Raw genomic sequence first — 16,795 nt, forward strand, 5'->3', positions numbered from 1 at the left:
GGCGCTGGCTCGGAGCGGCCGGGCCGGGCCGGGGAGCAGCCTGGCCCGCGGGGGACTCGGTCCTGCGGCGGTCCGGGGTGTCTCAGCCGCTGCCGCCAGCGCCGGCTCCTCCGCGGCGTCGGCCGCCCCACGGCAGGTGACATCGCGGCGCTCCTCCGGTGTCACCTTGCCCCGTCGCTTTGCCGGGAGGGCGCGGGGGGGTCAGATAGGAAAGGGACCCGTCCAAAATCGTAAGGAGCAGGCGTATGGAAACTCAGTCACTGCCGGGCAGGGAAGAGAGAACATGAGCTTCCAAATGCAGCAGTGTTTAATCAGCAATCTCGCTCTCTAAATGTTTTTCGTGAAACAGAATTGTGCTATTGCTCTTCCGCTTATCACTGCTGTTACAAGGCATTAGTGAAGACCAGAGAGGAGTAGAAGTATCTCTAATTCCTAAGAGAATTTCGGCCAGCTCCCTTTTCAGCTGTGTGGATTGCTGCTTAGAGGCCCTCGTGTTTGCTAACTCAGATGCTCCCCCCTTCAGCTTCATAAAAAGACGCACAGTATCTGCGTCTTTTCCTTGGCAAAATCCTAGGAGCACAGCTGATAACACGAAGATCCTGGAGCTGAGCATCTGCTATTTGAGATGCAAGCGTGCACCACGGTACACAGAAGTACTTTCCTTCTCCTTATTTTATGGCCGAGCTCCATGAACTGCTGAGAGAAAACAGACGTTGCTCAGTGAGACTCTTCACTTCTTACCTTATCTGCGTTTTCTTGCTATATCCAAATTTCAAAACATACATAAAAAAAAAAAAAAAAAAAAAAAAAAGAGAGAGAGAGAGAAAGAAAATGTAACAGCAGAAAAAGAAATGTGGCCTTTAATTTGCTCCTCCTACCTAAGACAGAGCTTACCAGAGAGATTCTGCTTTGACATAAAGCATCTCTGTCCGAAATTTTCTTGTTCACCATGAAAAAACTAGTAAGAGTGTACTGCAAAGATCTGAAGAAATTTTAAAATATCTATTCTTCCTATACAGTCAGCTGTCCAAAGTTGAAAAGAGTATGGGAATTGGTAAGTGCAGGCAGGGATGGTCTGGAGATTTTTTTTTTCCATAGAGCTGTTACAGAAACAGGAAATTGAATGGGTGGAAACCTACTGTCATCAACACTGCACTTCCTCTGCTGACGGAGAATAACCATACCCAGGTTTTGGTTCTGACTTGCTGGGAGTGTATGCTGTATACCTCAGATAAAAGGATTCATCATGAAGGGACACTCCAGTGGGAGAGCTGGAGTAGATAGCTCAGTTTGAGAACATGTAGGCTTCATCTCCAGTGTGAACTTAGCAATCTTCAGAGACAATAATATGGCTGAACTGACTACTAGATTTTAGGATGCAGAGGAACCTGCTACATCTGAAGGAAGAACTAGTTGTTGCTTGCAGCAGACTGTTCTGTGTCTGAGTCCTGTCATCATTAAGCTGAAGAATCCTTGAGTCTCTCAAAATCTAGAGAAAAGAAAAATCCCAAATGTCTGAGAAAGAAGAAGATGCAGCCTGTGTCCTTGCATCTAGAAGGCTTCTAAATGCATATCCACTTATAAGACTGAGAAGTAGAAGGAGTGGCTGTTGATGGTTAGGGAGAGCCTTTGAGTCATACAAACCCAGTAGTTTAATGACTTGATTAACAATCAAGAGAGATTGAATGCCTGAAAAAACATCCAGACACAAAGGTTGATGAGGTTTATCTCGTCTTGGACTACCACCTATTCTGTATTGGTTACTCATGGGAATATTAACAAGGTCAGACATATGTGACATGCCAAAGGCAAACTGAAACAAATAACATATACTGAGAAGGGCTGAGGGGTTTGGGTTTTTTATTGTGTGAACATGTTGCTACATTGACAACAGCAGTAATATTGATAGTTTCCTTCTGTTTCAAGCAATCCCCATCAGATCCTCCTGTTCTGGTGTTGGTTTTTTTTTAAGTCTTTAAAAGGTTGTCCTTCTGCCTACAACACATTTTGCAGAGCTGATAAAGAAAAGGCTGTATTCTGCTCATATTACAACCGCTTCCAAGTGATTGAGTCATTGCAAATTGTGCATGTGTGAAAAAAGGAGGTGGTCACTATGGTATTTTGAACACTTACTGCATTTTTTTTTCAGAGAAAGAGAGTCCTACATTCCCAGAGAGAGTTTCTGTTTGCAATATGCTCTCTTCTCTCCAAGTGCTTTATAAAATGATTGCCTCAACCCACTACTAATGGATTATAGATTAAGCAGAAACGAAAGGGCACAGAATTGTTCTTTCATATTGTCTGCCAATTTACTTTGCTTAAGCAATAGATAATAATTGACAGAAGCAATCGAAGAATCACAGTTTGATTTGCTTTTATCACTAGAAGGCTGCACTCTGTTTATCTTATCTTTTGTTTAGGGAGGTGGTTCTATGATCATTTGGGACAGAATCATTATGTTCTTGCTGACATTCCAATGGACAGTTGCAAGTCAGTCCCGCTGCAATTCTCTGTAGGCACTCTTGAACTGGATTTCAATGAACAGCACCTCTAAGGAGGGGCAAAGTGACTTGTAACCTCAAACCTTTAAATTCAAGGTTCTGTTTGATTATATCCTTTTAATGTTTCTTTAACTTTAGTATTCATCTAACAAAATGGGGAAAAGAGCTTTGTGTCAGCATAAACTGTCTTGGGATACTTAAAAGTGTGAAGTCCAACCGCATAAGACATCTGAAAAGTTTTCCATTAACAAAGGGGAAAAGGCACCCAGTGTTGGTGACATTTATTATCAGCAAGGGAATGGGAGAAAGAATGCCTTTGAAAAATTCAATTCAGCATTTCTCAAGACTGCCTCATGCATATTATTGATTAGCCTTTCCTTAAAATATGAATGAAGTCAGTGAAAATGCTCTGTTGGAGGCTCTTCAAATTTCAGATGGAAAAAAAAAAGGCTATGTTTCTGTTTGTACTCTTGCTGCTCATGAAAAAAATCAGTAATTGTGGCACTAGTTTCTGTTGTCCCTTCATTAAGCTTTGCTGTCCTTACTGTTATATTCATATTCCCATGCATCCATATCTTTTTCTTCTATGGTTCTTCTCTTCATTCCATCAAGAAGTATTTCCCAGCCCTTTATGGTGGTAAAACTGGAAGGAACAGAGGATTCAAAAGGAATTATGTGGGACGTGTGTTGGTGGATGAGAAACTCAACATGACCTGGCAATCACTTGTAGCCCAGAAGGCCAACAGCATCCTGGACAGCATCAAACGGAGTGTAGCCAGCAGGGAAGGGAGGTGATTCTCCCCCTCTACTTTGTCCTTGCGAGAACCCACCTGGAGTGCTGCTTCCAGCTCTGGAGTCCTTGGCACAGGAAAGATGTGGACCTGTTGGAGTGCCACAAAAATGATCAGAGAGGTGGAGCACCTCCCCTTTGAAGACAGACTGAGAGAGCAGGAGTTGTTCATCCTGCAGAAGAGAAAGCCCTAAAACAGCCTTTGAGTACTTAAAGGAGGGCTACAAGAGAGCTGGAGAGGGACTTTTTACAAGGGCTTGTAGTGATAGGACGGAATGGCTTTAAACGGAATGTAGTGATAGGAGGGGGAATGGCTTTAAACTGGATGAGGGTAGATTCAGATTTCAGAGAAGTTGGGGAGGTGCCATCTCTGGAAGTGTTCAAGGCCAGGTTGGATGGGGCTTTGAGCAACCTGGTCTAGTGGAAGGTGTGCCAGCCTTGTTGCTTGCAGCGGGGTTGGAACTGGGTGATATTAATGGTTCCTTCCAATCCAGACCATTCTATAATTCTATGAAAATTTGATTTAACTTCTTCCCTCAACTATGTTTCCTTCAATTAAATGTATCTCAATTCAGCAGGCGTAGCAGGTATTGTTTTACTCTCTGTTTGGGTGACTGAAGATACCTTCAACAGCTGCTGCAACAGGAAGACTGCTCAATATTTGTCTCCCTTGGGATGACTCTTGCAGGATCTGATCTCCATGAAATCAGTTCCCTGCTTTGATTGCAGCTGGCAAACTGCTAAATACAAAATCATGGTTTAGATTTTGAGGATCTAGAGGATCAGACCAAAATAGAGGTAATTGTAATCAAAATAATAAAATTTAATATTTAAATAACAGTAATGCTACTTTTTTTTTGGTGTCGCCTAAAATATTCAGAGAAGAGTTAAAATGAAGCATAAAATTCTGTGATATATAGCTGAGTACAATTCTCAGAAATGTGAATGAATTTAAAATTGCTTTGTTCAGAAATCAGAGATCCAGGGCATGTTGAAAACTGTCAATATGAGACAGTACAGTATAAAATAATTTGAAAGTGAGCAACTATATTGAAGACATTGGTCTTATAATTTTTTTCATTAAGAACATTAACAGAAGCTGCAACAGAACTTAGAGATTTTTTGAAAGAGCACAGTAGAGCTGGATGTTGAATCCACATTAAATTTCTTCCTGTCTTTAAGGAAGATTTATTGCAGTAAAGCATTCTCAGTTTTATTACCTGTTTCCATTCCTTCATTATCACTTAAAAGAGGAGAAAAGGATAAATAGTTGTATTTCACACAAAAGACCAAAATAGCTTAGAATGTTTTATAATCATGTCACACCACTCTCCCCAGTGAAATAACTTCTGTATACATTTGGTAAACTCTTTTTCTATGTACTTCAGCAGTATGGCCCCAGCTGAATTCAGCGGAGTCAGAAGTAAGCTCAATGAACCATCTTCCTTTAGGCAATTTCTTAGATTTTCTTTAGCATGCTAAGAGTGGAAATTATTTATAAAATCATATACAAAATTAAATGAAGTGTGTCTTTTAAATGCTTATCTTATGCAAAGCATTTTGCCTTGTTTAGCAACAGATTTTTAAAATTTTTTTAAAAAAAATTTCTAGCCATTAGCTAAATACAGATTTCAACAAGTCTATCAGAGTATACTGCAAATACTACTTCTTAGAATTTAAGATTACGTAATGTGACTGGAACAATTTTCTTAGGACAAAACATAGAAAATTTAGATTCTACTTGGGATGCTCAAGGTTTTTTACTATTTTGGCAGACTGTTAAAATTAAACAGAGTTTTTTTTTGGTACTGAAGTCATCTTTCAGGCATTGCTTAGTGAATATTGAATGCCTTTGTAATACAAGACAAAGCTGTACTTGACACAGGACATTGTATGCACATGATTAGCCTCATTGATTGCAACAAAAATTATCATGCACATAAAGCAGGAACATTCTTAAAATATCTTGATGACTTGTGGAGAGTTTATTTTCCTATCAGTCTAAAAATACGACCTAGCTGGTTTTGATTACATCTTAGAATTTCAAGTAAGTACTTTCTTTACAATCTTTGCAATCAGGAAATTTAATGCCAGGAAGAAATTAATCCCTCCTTGCAATACATCACCTAATTTAAAAATCATCTATGAATTAAACAACAATATTTGGCTAAACCCTTGGAAATATCAGGTAAGTATACATTTTTTACTCCTCTAAGGTGTGCTAAAGTAGAAGAATTTGTATTTGTCATGATTTGTACACATTTGTACTGATGTGCAAACATCAGTACGTGGTATTGTGTGTATGCCTTCGATCGCTACATAATTTTTAGTTATTTTATTTTATCTTTGAATATTTAAAACCTCAGGATTAACTCCACAGGTTTCTTGTTTTCTTTCCACTCAAAAGAGTTCAGCATAGTAAAACTTAAAACATTAACCAAGAAAGAAGATTCCAAGGTGCTCATTATTATTATCCTAAAACACTTTTTTCCACATGTTGAGGTTTTTAGCTACATACAGAAAAAAAAATCATTCTTTTTTAGCAGATTTCCGTAGGAGTGCTTCTGTTTCACTGCAGGAAAATGGAATTATGTATTTTTATTATTTTTTTCTGCTCAGCTGTTTTTCTTTTCTAGAAAAGGAGTTAAAAGCTCTTAGAAAAAAATCCAGTGTCATGGACATTGTGGGACAATACATCTATTCTAATTAACAGTTTTGTAGAGGATGCCACTAGCATAGTGAAGACCAAGCCAACCAAAGCAATTTGCTCTCGTGCAAATTGACAACTTGCTCACTGTCTGACATTAAAAATATTTTAATCTGCAGAAACTAGGGAAAAAAAGCAATGCTAATTATTTATGACATTTCTGGAATATGAGGAAGAAAATTGGATGGTGCCGGGATAATGAATCTGGCAAATAAAGCAGAGGAAAGTGCGACAAGTTAAGAAGACGAGTGAGTTTTAGCATTGATGAGAGATGGTTCACGGCCACGCGATGGCAGCAGAGGCTGCAGAAATAGGGTTGTTTTTAACACTAAACCACGGAAAAACAGGATATGCCCTCAAGTTCCTAACTGGTACTTCGGGTTCCAGAAAATATACATTATGTACATATTATTCTCACCTAAAGAAGTGGCATGTTCATCAGGTTAGCAGTTTCTGTGGAGTGAGATTACATACTTTTCATTAAATAAATAAATATTACGTTTGGGGCATTTTTTTTCAGTAAGAGTATTTTTAGTCTCCTTTGCCAATATTTCCGTCTGTCTTCCTCAGTTACTTGAGTTACTTACACAGAGAAGAATAGGCCTAATTCAACAAGAGCAAGACAGTTGCTTCCTTTTTCTTACTTCTTTTCCTAGTACTTTTGTCCACAGGAAAGAAATAGGGTGTAAAATCTCTTTTGGGGAAAACCAGAAAATTAAAATTTAGAATGCTTTCAGTTTCCAATAGGAGGACCAAAAAATCGTGCTTGTTCTAAAATAGAGTGTTGAACTAAGGAAGCAGAATCTTTTGGATTCAGATCAGTGTAAATTAATAAGCTCTACCTCAATAATTTAAAAAGAAAACAACAGTCGGCTTATTATATCCAAACTAGATGTTTTTTCAACTCATAGGCAGCTATTTTTATATATATCCTTCATACGACAAGTTCTAAGAACTCAGGATTTGTGGAAGATAGTAAACAAAACCTCATAACTCCCCAAGTTAAAAATTGTCTTTCCAAGAAGTTGAGATTTTTTTCTTCTGAAATGTATAAAAGCAAATCTTTAATACAGAAGTCTTTCCTGCAAAAGGCACAGTCTCCTTTCTGTGTTCCAGATAGCACAGTTCCATTTCTGTGGTCTGTTTCCATTATGTGTTCCAGATGCTACACTGCAAGTTCAGCTTTAATCAAACAAGACAGTCCAGAAAAACCTCCATCAAAGCCTCTCTTCAATTCAGGCAAATACTTATATTAAAATTTCCTGCTGGAGCATGCCATTTTGCAGATCTGAAAGGCAACCAGGTAGAGTTTAGACAAACAGCTTTCTGGATAGCCTTGATGGACAGAAGCATGGGCTGGATGTTCTCCAAAGTCCTATTTCCAGTGACTCTATGAGAGTTGTCTTGAGAGATGCCCTGCCCTTCAGAAGAGTGGCAGCTGCTCTTACAAAAAGTCACTCTTACAGAAGTATTTGCTTTCCAACAAAACAAAGGAGTCTACAGGGTATGCACAGCACTGAATTCTCTCTTGGCCCCTGACTGGATTGCTCCAATATGGCAGGAAGTGGTGAGGAAGACCATAATCACCAGCTGTGGGATTGTATACTGACAATAAGTAAGTATACTGACTCAGCAGTATACTTACTTTTGGGTAGCCAGAAGAGAACTTGTTCACGAGCTCATTTTGTGCATCCAAACTTCTGCACTGGATGAACAAGTCTTTGCAATTAGAGTGAGTTTGCCTAAAGCACTGTGCATTCCCTTCCAGCCTGTGATTCAACTGCTCTGTCACGACTACCTGAGGTGCTCAAAGCAAGCACCCTCTCACAGGGCCAGCAGCGCTGTAAATAAGCCTTTTGCAGATGAGCCTTGCTTGCTCCTGATGCAGTAGTTTAAAGGCATTACTTCTCTTCCAGTCTGAATAGTGGAAAAACTCCCTAGTCCTATTCCTCTACTGGTACAGGGTTTGAGCAGGGTTATAAATATAATTTTTAGATCATAGACCTGAAAAACAAAGAAATAAATTCTCTGCTAACTCCAGTAGTGAGGGTTTAGATGGCATTTTCCCCCACAATTTGAGGACTGATAGATTAAATTACCTGGAGTGTGAGCACATGGATTCACAAGAGACAGTCCTGTTTAACCAACTTGGTATTTTTCTATGATACAGTCACATATCTAGCGGCTGAAGTGAAGACAGTGAATGCAGTTTTTCTGGATTTTAGTGAGGCTTTTGATATTGTCCCTCACATCATCCTTTTGGACAAGTTATCGAAACATAGGATGAGCCAGTTCACTCTTCACTGGGTGAAGAACTGGCTGAAGGACAGGGCTCATGGGATTGTGGTGAGTGGGGTCACATCTGGCTGGTTACTAGTCACCAGCAATGCTTTTCAGGGCTCAATCCTCTCCTCGCCTCTCCTCTCCTCTCCTCTCCTCTCCTCTCCTCTCCTCTCCTCTCCTCTCCTCTCCTCTCCTCTCCTCTCCTCTCCTCTCCTCTCCTCTCCTCTCCTCTCCTCTCCTCTCCTCTCCTCTCCTCTCCTCTCCTCTCCTCTCCTCTCCTCTCCTCTCCTCTCCTCTCCTCTCCTCTCCTCTCCTCTCCTCTCCTCTCCTCTCCTCTCCTCTCCTCTCCTCTCAAGGGCAAATGCAAGTTTAAGAGATATCAGCATACATCAGGAGAAGACAACGATCCTATTGAGGGACCAGAGACTTGTTAGAGACAACTGCAAATGCATTTATTCTGTGTACAACCAGCCAGACAAGGAGCTAACTCTTTCTGCCTCACAAAAGGCCTTAAGCCAACAAGGGAATTTTTTCAGCTGAAAAATGGATATGAGTTCTTTCTTTCTTTCCTTAAGGTGTTACTGTGGCTGATTTCTGCATTTCTGAAGAAAAATGCTGACACATATCTGAAAATGCGGTATCTGTCACTTTTCTTGTCACACTATGTTAATTGGATCCAACTTCCTATAGAATCTCTATCTTGGTTATACTTTCACTTGTTTAATTTGTAATCTTAGTTCAGTTTCTTTTCAAAACTCAAAGCTCTTTTTTTCCTTTTGGTATTACATTCTGATTCTTCTGTCTTCACCCTTCTGTGAGTCTCTGATAGTCTTCTGGTTCTCACTCAGAATTAGATTCTCTTGCTTATTATTCTAGCACTAATGCTGTTGTATCTTCTTGTGGCTGATACCAGAAAAATATCGAGATAGGACCACTAACTGTCCAACATAACTTGAAAATCTTTTCCCAAAGCTATATACTTTTTCTATGCTCTGATGTCACTTTTTAAATTTCCAGCTGAAGACAGGATTTACTGCTTATTTTGAAAGGCTAATTCGAATAAAATATTCAAGAGCTAAAAATATTTTTCCTTACTAGTTGGTTAAACAGGTGCCCAGAATATTCATATATTCATTGAATATGATTCAAAGACATAATACAATGAAATATTTGGGATTCTGGAAAGCTGAATCACGTAGCCAATGAGAATTTTGCACCTTCCACAACTTTGTGGCCATATAGGAGTAGAAATGACAGGAGAATAGAGTGCAGAAATTAGTAATGTAGTCATTGGCAAGTGAATGTATCAGACCAGTCTATTCAGCCTTTATTTGTACCACACAAATAAAGTTGTACAAGTCACTGTATTTTGAGCAGGTAAAGAACTCCCTGTCAGCTTTTAAGGGAGCAGTCACAGTCAGTCCAACAGATACTGGGTTATAGTTATTACTTATGCTCTTGTGTGTATAAGACACCTCTGAAATGATCCAGGCATCTTTAGAGATTCTGGATTTTGCAAGTAAATAATGTGATAGAAAAAGCAGGCGAGTAGGAGGAGAGGCAGGGGTTATTGTGATAGAGGATGAGTTGTCAGAAGGATTATTGGGAGAGAAGAAGCTCCAGGATAATATCTACCCACATGCATTGCTGCTGAACTGCAGCAGCAGCAGATTCTCTTAAGCTCTGTAATTTAGGATATAGCCTTTGTGGGAAAATTAATGTAAGGGATGAACTTCGCAGATTATTTCTGGGAGAACTAATTCTGATCTCAGATTTTATTAGTTATTTCTGGCATACCTTTCCTGACTACAAAACGCCTTTTTTATCTAACTGTACCAGAGAGTAATAGAAAAACATGCTCTACATTATCCTTAGGCATGTGTGAACCTTATACTTGTCCATAACTGTCAAAGCACGAAAAAGTAGAATGAGGCAGATGGACAAATTATTCCCACAAGAGCCCAGCTAGATCTTTTGATATACAAAGAAACACCCATAATTTCTGGGAAATTTTGCCATGTACCGATGTAATAAGTAAGTGCAAGTTGTGGGTAGCTTTTGTATAAGGAGAAGCATCTGCCATAAAACCCCCACTGCCTGGCAACAGCGCGGTATCTGTTGGGCTTTGAGGTTTCCACTGCAAGAGCAGCCATATCCCTGTTAACTAAGAAATGATTTTCTTTTGTCTGGTTCAGACTTGTCTGTCCTTTAGGATAGATACTTTTAAAAAGGCGACACACACACACACACACACACAAAAAGAGAGACAAAAGCAATGGAGCACCATTTTTGAAATGAAGAACCATGTTCTATAAAAGCTTGGGAAGGATGTGTGGAGTTAAAGGAAATCCTTGAGTATCATGAGAGGGCTAACCAAGAGGGCAGTTTATGAAGAATTGCATTGCAGATATTGGCTCAAAGTTTGAGCAGGTACATTCCCCACGAAGGGTACTCCAAGGTGGGAAGGGCAGGTGAAGATACCGATTCCTCCCTTTGGCAGACTGGAGCACCTGAACACCAGCTTAAAATGCTCCTGGGTACAAAAGTACGGCCCCATCAACCTCACCTTGGTAGTATGCAAGTGTCATATCCATATTTGAAAAGAAAACAGGATGTGAGAACACAAAAGTAAATCGAAAATGAGGAAACCACTACACAGGTTAAAAATCCGAACTATAGATTCATAAAATGCCCCATCCTTGAGGTGTTCAAGGCTGCATTGGATGGGGATTTGAGCAACCTGGTCTATTGGAAGGTGCCCCTGCCCATGGCAGGGGGGTTGGGACCAGATGATGATCAAGGACCTTTCCAACCCAAACCGTTCAATGATTCTGTGATTTACCTAAGGTAGATCGCTTAGTTGATACAACTGAATTGATAATCCCTCTGCCACTGAAGCGTAGGCGACAGGAGCAACTTGTGGATGGAGAAGCAGGGCGGGTAGAGAAGCCCGGCCGCGGGAGGCTCCCGCCGCTGCCGCCACACCATCACCTCGGGGCCGGGCGGGGCGGCGCCACAGCCCCCGGCGGCAGGACGCGGCGATTCCGGAAGGAATGGCCGGGCTGGGACCTGGAGAAGCCCGAGGCAGCCGTGCCGGCAGGGAAGAAGAGCCGCGGTTCGCTCCTCGGCTGCCGGCCCTCCCCTCGGGAGCGGCCCCGGGCCGGGGCAGGCGAGCGGGGCAGTGCCCGCCGCGGCTCCGCAGGGGGCGCTCGAGCGACGCGCCCGCCGCGGGCCCGCGCATGCGCAGCGCAGCGGGGCGGGGGAGGCCCCGCCGGTCTCCCTGGAGCCGCCGCCGTCGCGGCCGCAGGTCCCGGATGTAGCGGCGGGAGCGGGGCCGGCGGTGGGGCCGGGCGGGGGGCGCCGCTGGGGCCGGGGAGCGGGCGCGTAGGGAGCGAGGAGAGAAGGGAGCGAGCGAGCGAGCGAGAAGAGCCGGACGGAGATTCCCGCCCGGCGCCCGAGGTAGCCGCCTCCATCGGGGTCCCCGTCCGCCGCCTGCGGGCTGCGCGCCCCCTCCATCCGCCCCAGGGCGCCGCCGCCGGGATGAGCAGCTCGCGGAACAACCGGGTGATGGTGGAAGGAGTCGGGGCCCGGGTGGTCCGCGGCCCGGACTGGAAGTGGGGGAAGCAGGATGGCGGCGAGGGCCATGTGGGCACCGTGCGCAGCTTCGAGAGCCCCGAGGAGGTGGTCGTGGTGTGGGACAACGGCACCGCCGCCAACTACCGCTGCTCCGGGGCCTACGACCTCCGCATCCTCGACAGCGCGCCCACCGGTGAGCGGGGCGGGAATGGAGGAGCCTCGGCCCTCAGGGCGGTGGGGCCGGGGGGCAGCGCCCCGGCGTGCGGGGGTTTCCCGTCCTGAGGAGCGATTGCCCCTTTCTTTCCTCTTCTAGAGGTGCGCCTTGGGTTTGGGTGGGGGAGTCAGGCACCCTCCCCGCGCCGTGTCTGTCTGTGCGCGTCCGTGTGTCGGTGCGTACACGCAAACTTGGGACAGATCTGCGGCGCGGGGACAGAAGTTGTCCCGGGAGTGCTAAATTGGGGTAGCAAAAGTGATCTGCCACGGCCAGCAGGCTCCTGTTGTGCCGGGGAGAAGGTGGAGACGGGGAGCCGAGAGGGTGATACATCAAGGTTTGGGTTTGCTTTCACACTCCGATCCCCACTTCTTGAATGTATATTTCAGAGCAGTTTTGTAAAATAGTGGCAGTCATCCTTGAATCAAGTATAGGGATACTTGCAGAAGAAATGTGTAGTACCTTTTTTTAAAGGTTACGCTAAGTGGTTGAAATGCTGTGGTTTTGTGCTTGTAGTCTGCACGTTGCCTTTTATCTGTATTGCCAGAGCTACTGTAAAATAGTAAAGGTACTGGGAAGAAGAAAACTGCTTGAGTTCATTCTTCTAATTGCTGAGCTTCTTGATATTTATCCTTTCAATCCAGTCATTTTGGACAATGGAATTTGATCTGCACTGACATTATGCGGCAGTGTTAGTATTGCAAACACTGCAGGGAAATGTTCATTTTAGCACCTGTTTTTACAGTGAAAACTTGCCCAGAAAAATACAGATATTGTTAAGTTTCATCAGATATATTGTGAGGGGACTTTTGCGCCGGTCAGGATTGCCTCAGTAATGAGGTGTTTGCACTGGTTTGTTAAGGCACTTGAGCTGTACTCTTTTGTAATGTGTCTTTCATTTAGAACGTGATGGAGAGACCATCTTTGTGCCACCTATGTGTAGTGTTAAAGCAAGGAAAATTATATCAGTAGGTTTAAGCTAAAAGACTTTTGAGGAGACAGAATAATGGAATTCATTTTAATTAATTACAAAAAAACCTTGCTAAGAAAAGAACCCCAACTATTACATGGTTATCCTTTGAGATGGATTTAATTTTTCAGTGACTGGGTACCTTCCTCTCTGCTGGCATAATGATGATGATGGTTTTTTTTTAGAAGTCCTTTTTCAGTGGACTTTAAAACAAGAAAGAGGAGTCTTTCAAGTAGTCAGCCCTTGTCTTGCAGATGTTTATGCTTAGAAACTTCTACCTGTGCTTGATGTCCTGTAGAAACCAGTGGGACTGCTTCTGCTTGGAACTGAAGCATATGCATAAATGTTGCATATGAGCCTCGAATGCTCATTGTTCTAGCCCTGCCTGACGTATTTGCAAGCAGATGGTGTCCTCTTAACTGTATCTGGAAGCTTAGGCTTAATATTCAGTCTTAGAACGGTCATTTTTTTATTTCCGTTTTTTGCTTTATTCCTTCTGATTTTAATTTCTGTTTGTATTTTTCTATTCGGATTTTAACTTCTGTTTCAGATAAAACTGTGTCTATTGTGTCACACACATTGCTGTTGTCTGGCTGAGCAGAATGGTATTTTTCTTCCTGAGGTTTGTGGGGAACATCATCCTCATCCTCATGGCACTGTTGTGTGGAAATACCCAGGGTTGCTTTTTGCTAGAGGCAGTTACTTTTACTTTTGAGGTCTTTATTCCCTGGAGATAGGAAGAGTAAAAATCTGTGAAGTAGTTGTAACAAAAGGGCAAAGTTAATAGAGTTAAGGTGCTGTCAGTTTGGACCGAAATCCTGGGTTTACTGCTGATTCACTTTGTAGTCTTGTCTAAATCACTTCCCTTCTTTACCTTTTGGTTATGATTTATTTTTTCTCCATGGTGGTGACTATCCATTGTTTAGAGTAGGGGACTCCGACTTTGAATGATAATTTGCTATTTCTCTAGGGACATTAATATTAGTGGGATTAGGTGACGGGAATTCCTTGTGGTAGTATTAATGATGATGTGGAGCAAGGAAATGTTATAAAGCATGAGATGGCTTTTTGTTTGATGATAGTTAGTGGAGTGTGTGGCATGACTCTTACAGTTTAAAATGAAAAAGAATTCTCTGGTTCCTTAATTTACAGTCACAACGTGATTGTAAGTTTATAGTGAAAATAAATAAAAAAGTACACTAGTAAAAATAAAAATTGCTTGTTGCTGGGACTTTTTTCTGTTATGTGTTCAAAACCAGTCTTGATTATAAGTTCTTAGACGTGATGCTTGCAGCCAGAGTTGCTGCTTTGAGTTTGAGGCCCGTGCAGCTGGGAACAGTAGTGGTGCATCAGAATTTACTGTGTTATAAAAGTAACATATGAAGGTCATTCTATTAAAAAAAAAAAAGGCAAGTTGAGTTTGATTCATTTATGTGCCTATATATGTGTATGCCACAAATATGCTTCATAGAGTTAAAGCATGTACTGTTCTTGTCTTTCAATGATTGCAGGCTATTACCAGCATTGTGACCCTATGTTAACATCTTAGAAAACTTTAATAGCCTTAGTGCTAAGATAATAGGATGGTCTTCTTAAAATAAAAACTTACTTACGTGAATTATGTCTTAGTAGCTCTTTGCTCCAGATGTAGTCATCTGAGTTGTGAGGGACTTGTGATACCAAGTTCAGGGTTGTTTTGGTTATGTCTACCAGGCTTGCTGTGTTAGCTGCCCTTTGGTGTGGTCATGTTTACATCACCCTACATTGCTTTAAATGAGACAGAGCACTTGAGAGTGGTTGGTAAACCAAGGGTTTGAAAAGAATCAAAATTTCACACAGCAGTAAAGTAAAACTTCAGGTAGGTCCTGCATGGCTGGCTCCTCAATGGAAAAAGTGGTCAGATGTGGTGCATCAGTAGTGCAGTGTGGGTGTTCAATTACTTGCAAATACTTCCTGTTTTTTCCGTCAAGTAACCTTTTGCCAGGATCTACAAGTCTTGAGTGTACCCCTTTTTTGGTAGTGGTGTGGAAAAGAAACAGAAAGGAGTAGTTTTCTGAGTTGCTGAAGAGAAGCAAGAAAGTTACAAATCCAAGTTTTTTATTTAGAAAGAAAGGCAGCCTTTAACCTGAGATAAACGCCAGGCAAGTAGCATGTTTGTAGAGAGCACATCTGGCTGTGTTCATGTAATAGTCATGAGCATTGTAGAAACTTTTTCTGTTTATTCTCTTCCTGAAGATTTGCTTTCTATAGAGCTTAAACCAGAATTTGTCATTAATTTCATTTTTTTATACAGTTGGTTCGAACAATATTATTTTCCTCGTGCAAGCATTTACCAAATTGTGTTTCAATAAGGGGAGGTGGCAGAGGGGCTGGGGGCAGGAAATGGAAATCTTGTTAGAGAATTATCCCCCCAGCTGGAGTGTGCATCAGTGCAGTGTGGATAGCATTCTGTGCAGTATTCTGGTAATATTACCTGTGGAAGATGAGTGTATTTCTGTACTTGTAGTAGTAGGTTTTTGTACCTGAAAAGTGGCATAATTGATCACTAAGTCAAACATGTTAAAACATTTTAAAAGACAGAGCACCTATAATTTATCCTGTGTATTTGTTTATTTGTTCTTGCCTTTAGAACATCAAAAGTGTACGTTATGGCGAATTGTCTTAGTCGAGATTTTTTTAGTGGCTATTTGTAAATAATTACAGGAGCCCTCAAAAATTAAAAAAAAACCAACCCTGTTAACTTCCTGAGTAGTGGTATTTGGGAGGCCTGTTTTTTTAAATAAATGTGTTCTTTGTTCTTTCCTGCCCTTCCCCCATGTGTCCTACACGATAATCCTCTCCCTTCCTGTGTATCTTGTGATTCCCTTACCAGATAGGACGCATGCTTTAGCAAGTCTGGTTTCTTGTATCTATAATAATAATTGGCCAGCTGGCAACTTCCAAACAGTGTATTTAGTAGGTGAGTTATGTTTGTGGGAACACTCGCTGGAGTTTTCATGCAGTGTTTCAGAATCTGACTGGTTATCTCTACGAATTCTTTGTTTTCAGTTTACCTGGAATCTGGCCGTAGTGTAAAAATGGTCTGGGGTGAAGGAATAGGAAGGACAAAACATCATTACTGCTTTTTAAATTGGGGTGTATAGAAATCTATTTTTAAAGTTGTTTGTGGCATTGATGGTAGTATTGTCATTATGGTATGAAGGGGTTTTGGTTCATTACAGTTCTTTCTTAGAAAGTGGTGACTCCATTGGAAACCAGATTCTGTTTGTTCTGAGAAGTGGAATCACTATTGGTGTTTCCTGTGTTTAACAGTGAGTGATGTGGATACCCCTTGTACCTCTGATTTTACTGATAAAATCCTTTTATTGGACAGCTGTATATTGCCATCTAATTATCTTCAGTACAAAAGAACTATTTGTAACCAATTCAGGTAGCGATTTCAGCAACACTGCTTTTATTTCCTTTCACAGCTGTAAGAGTGAGCATGGGTTTCAAAAACTTGTGAAAGGCTGTAAATTTGATGTATAAATGAGGGGTGACACAGGAATGGTGGACTAGGTAATCCAGGAAAGATTTGGGAAGAGATGAGAAAAGTGAAGACAACCATGGCATTAAGGTGGAAAACTAATATGAAATTCAGGTAGTAAAAAGCATTAATGGCAAGTGGACATCAGGAATATTGGATTTTGTGGTGTACTTAAGCTGAAGGGATATAAGGAAATGGCAGCTATTTAAAAGTAATTAGGCATGGTGAAAG

The 16,795-nt window shown here is 41.7% G+C and overlaps 1 protein-coding gene across 3 annotated transcripts in view; it reads left to right on the forward strand.

Annotated features, from left to right (window-relative positions):
* Positions 1-11,548: 11,548 nt before the first annotated feature.
* Positions 11,549-16,795, forward strand: part of MIB1 (MIB E3 ubiquitin protein ligase 1) — a 77,109-nt gene continuing 71,862 nt past the window's right edge. For all 3 annotated transcript variants that reach the window (XM_066329697.1, XM_066329704.1, XM_066329713.1), the window contains exon 1: positions 11,549-12,050. In XM_066329697.1, the coding sequence (XP_066185794.1) occupies positions 11,822-12,050 (229 nt within the window). In that variant the 5' untranslated portion in view covers positions 11,549-11,821. The remainder of the gene's footprint in view (positions 12,051-16,795) is intronic.

This window comes from Sylvia atricapilla, chromosome 1 (genome assembly GCF_009819655.1).
Source record: "Sylvia atricapilla isolate bSylAtr1 chromosome 1, bSylAtr1.pri, whole genome shotgun sequence".
Lineage (NCBI taxonomy): Eukaryota > Metazoa > Chordata > Aves > Passeriformes > Sylviidae > Sylvia > Sylvia atricapilla.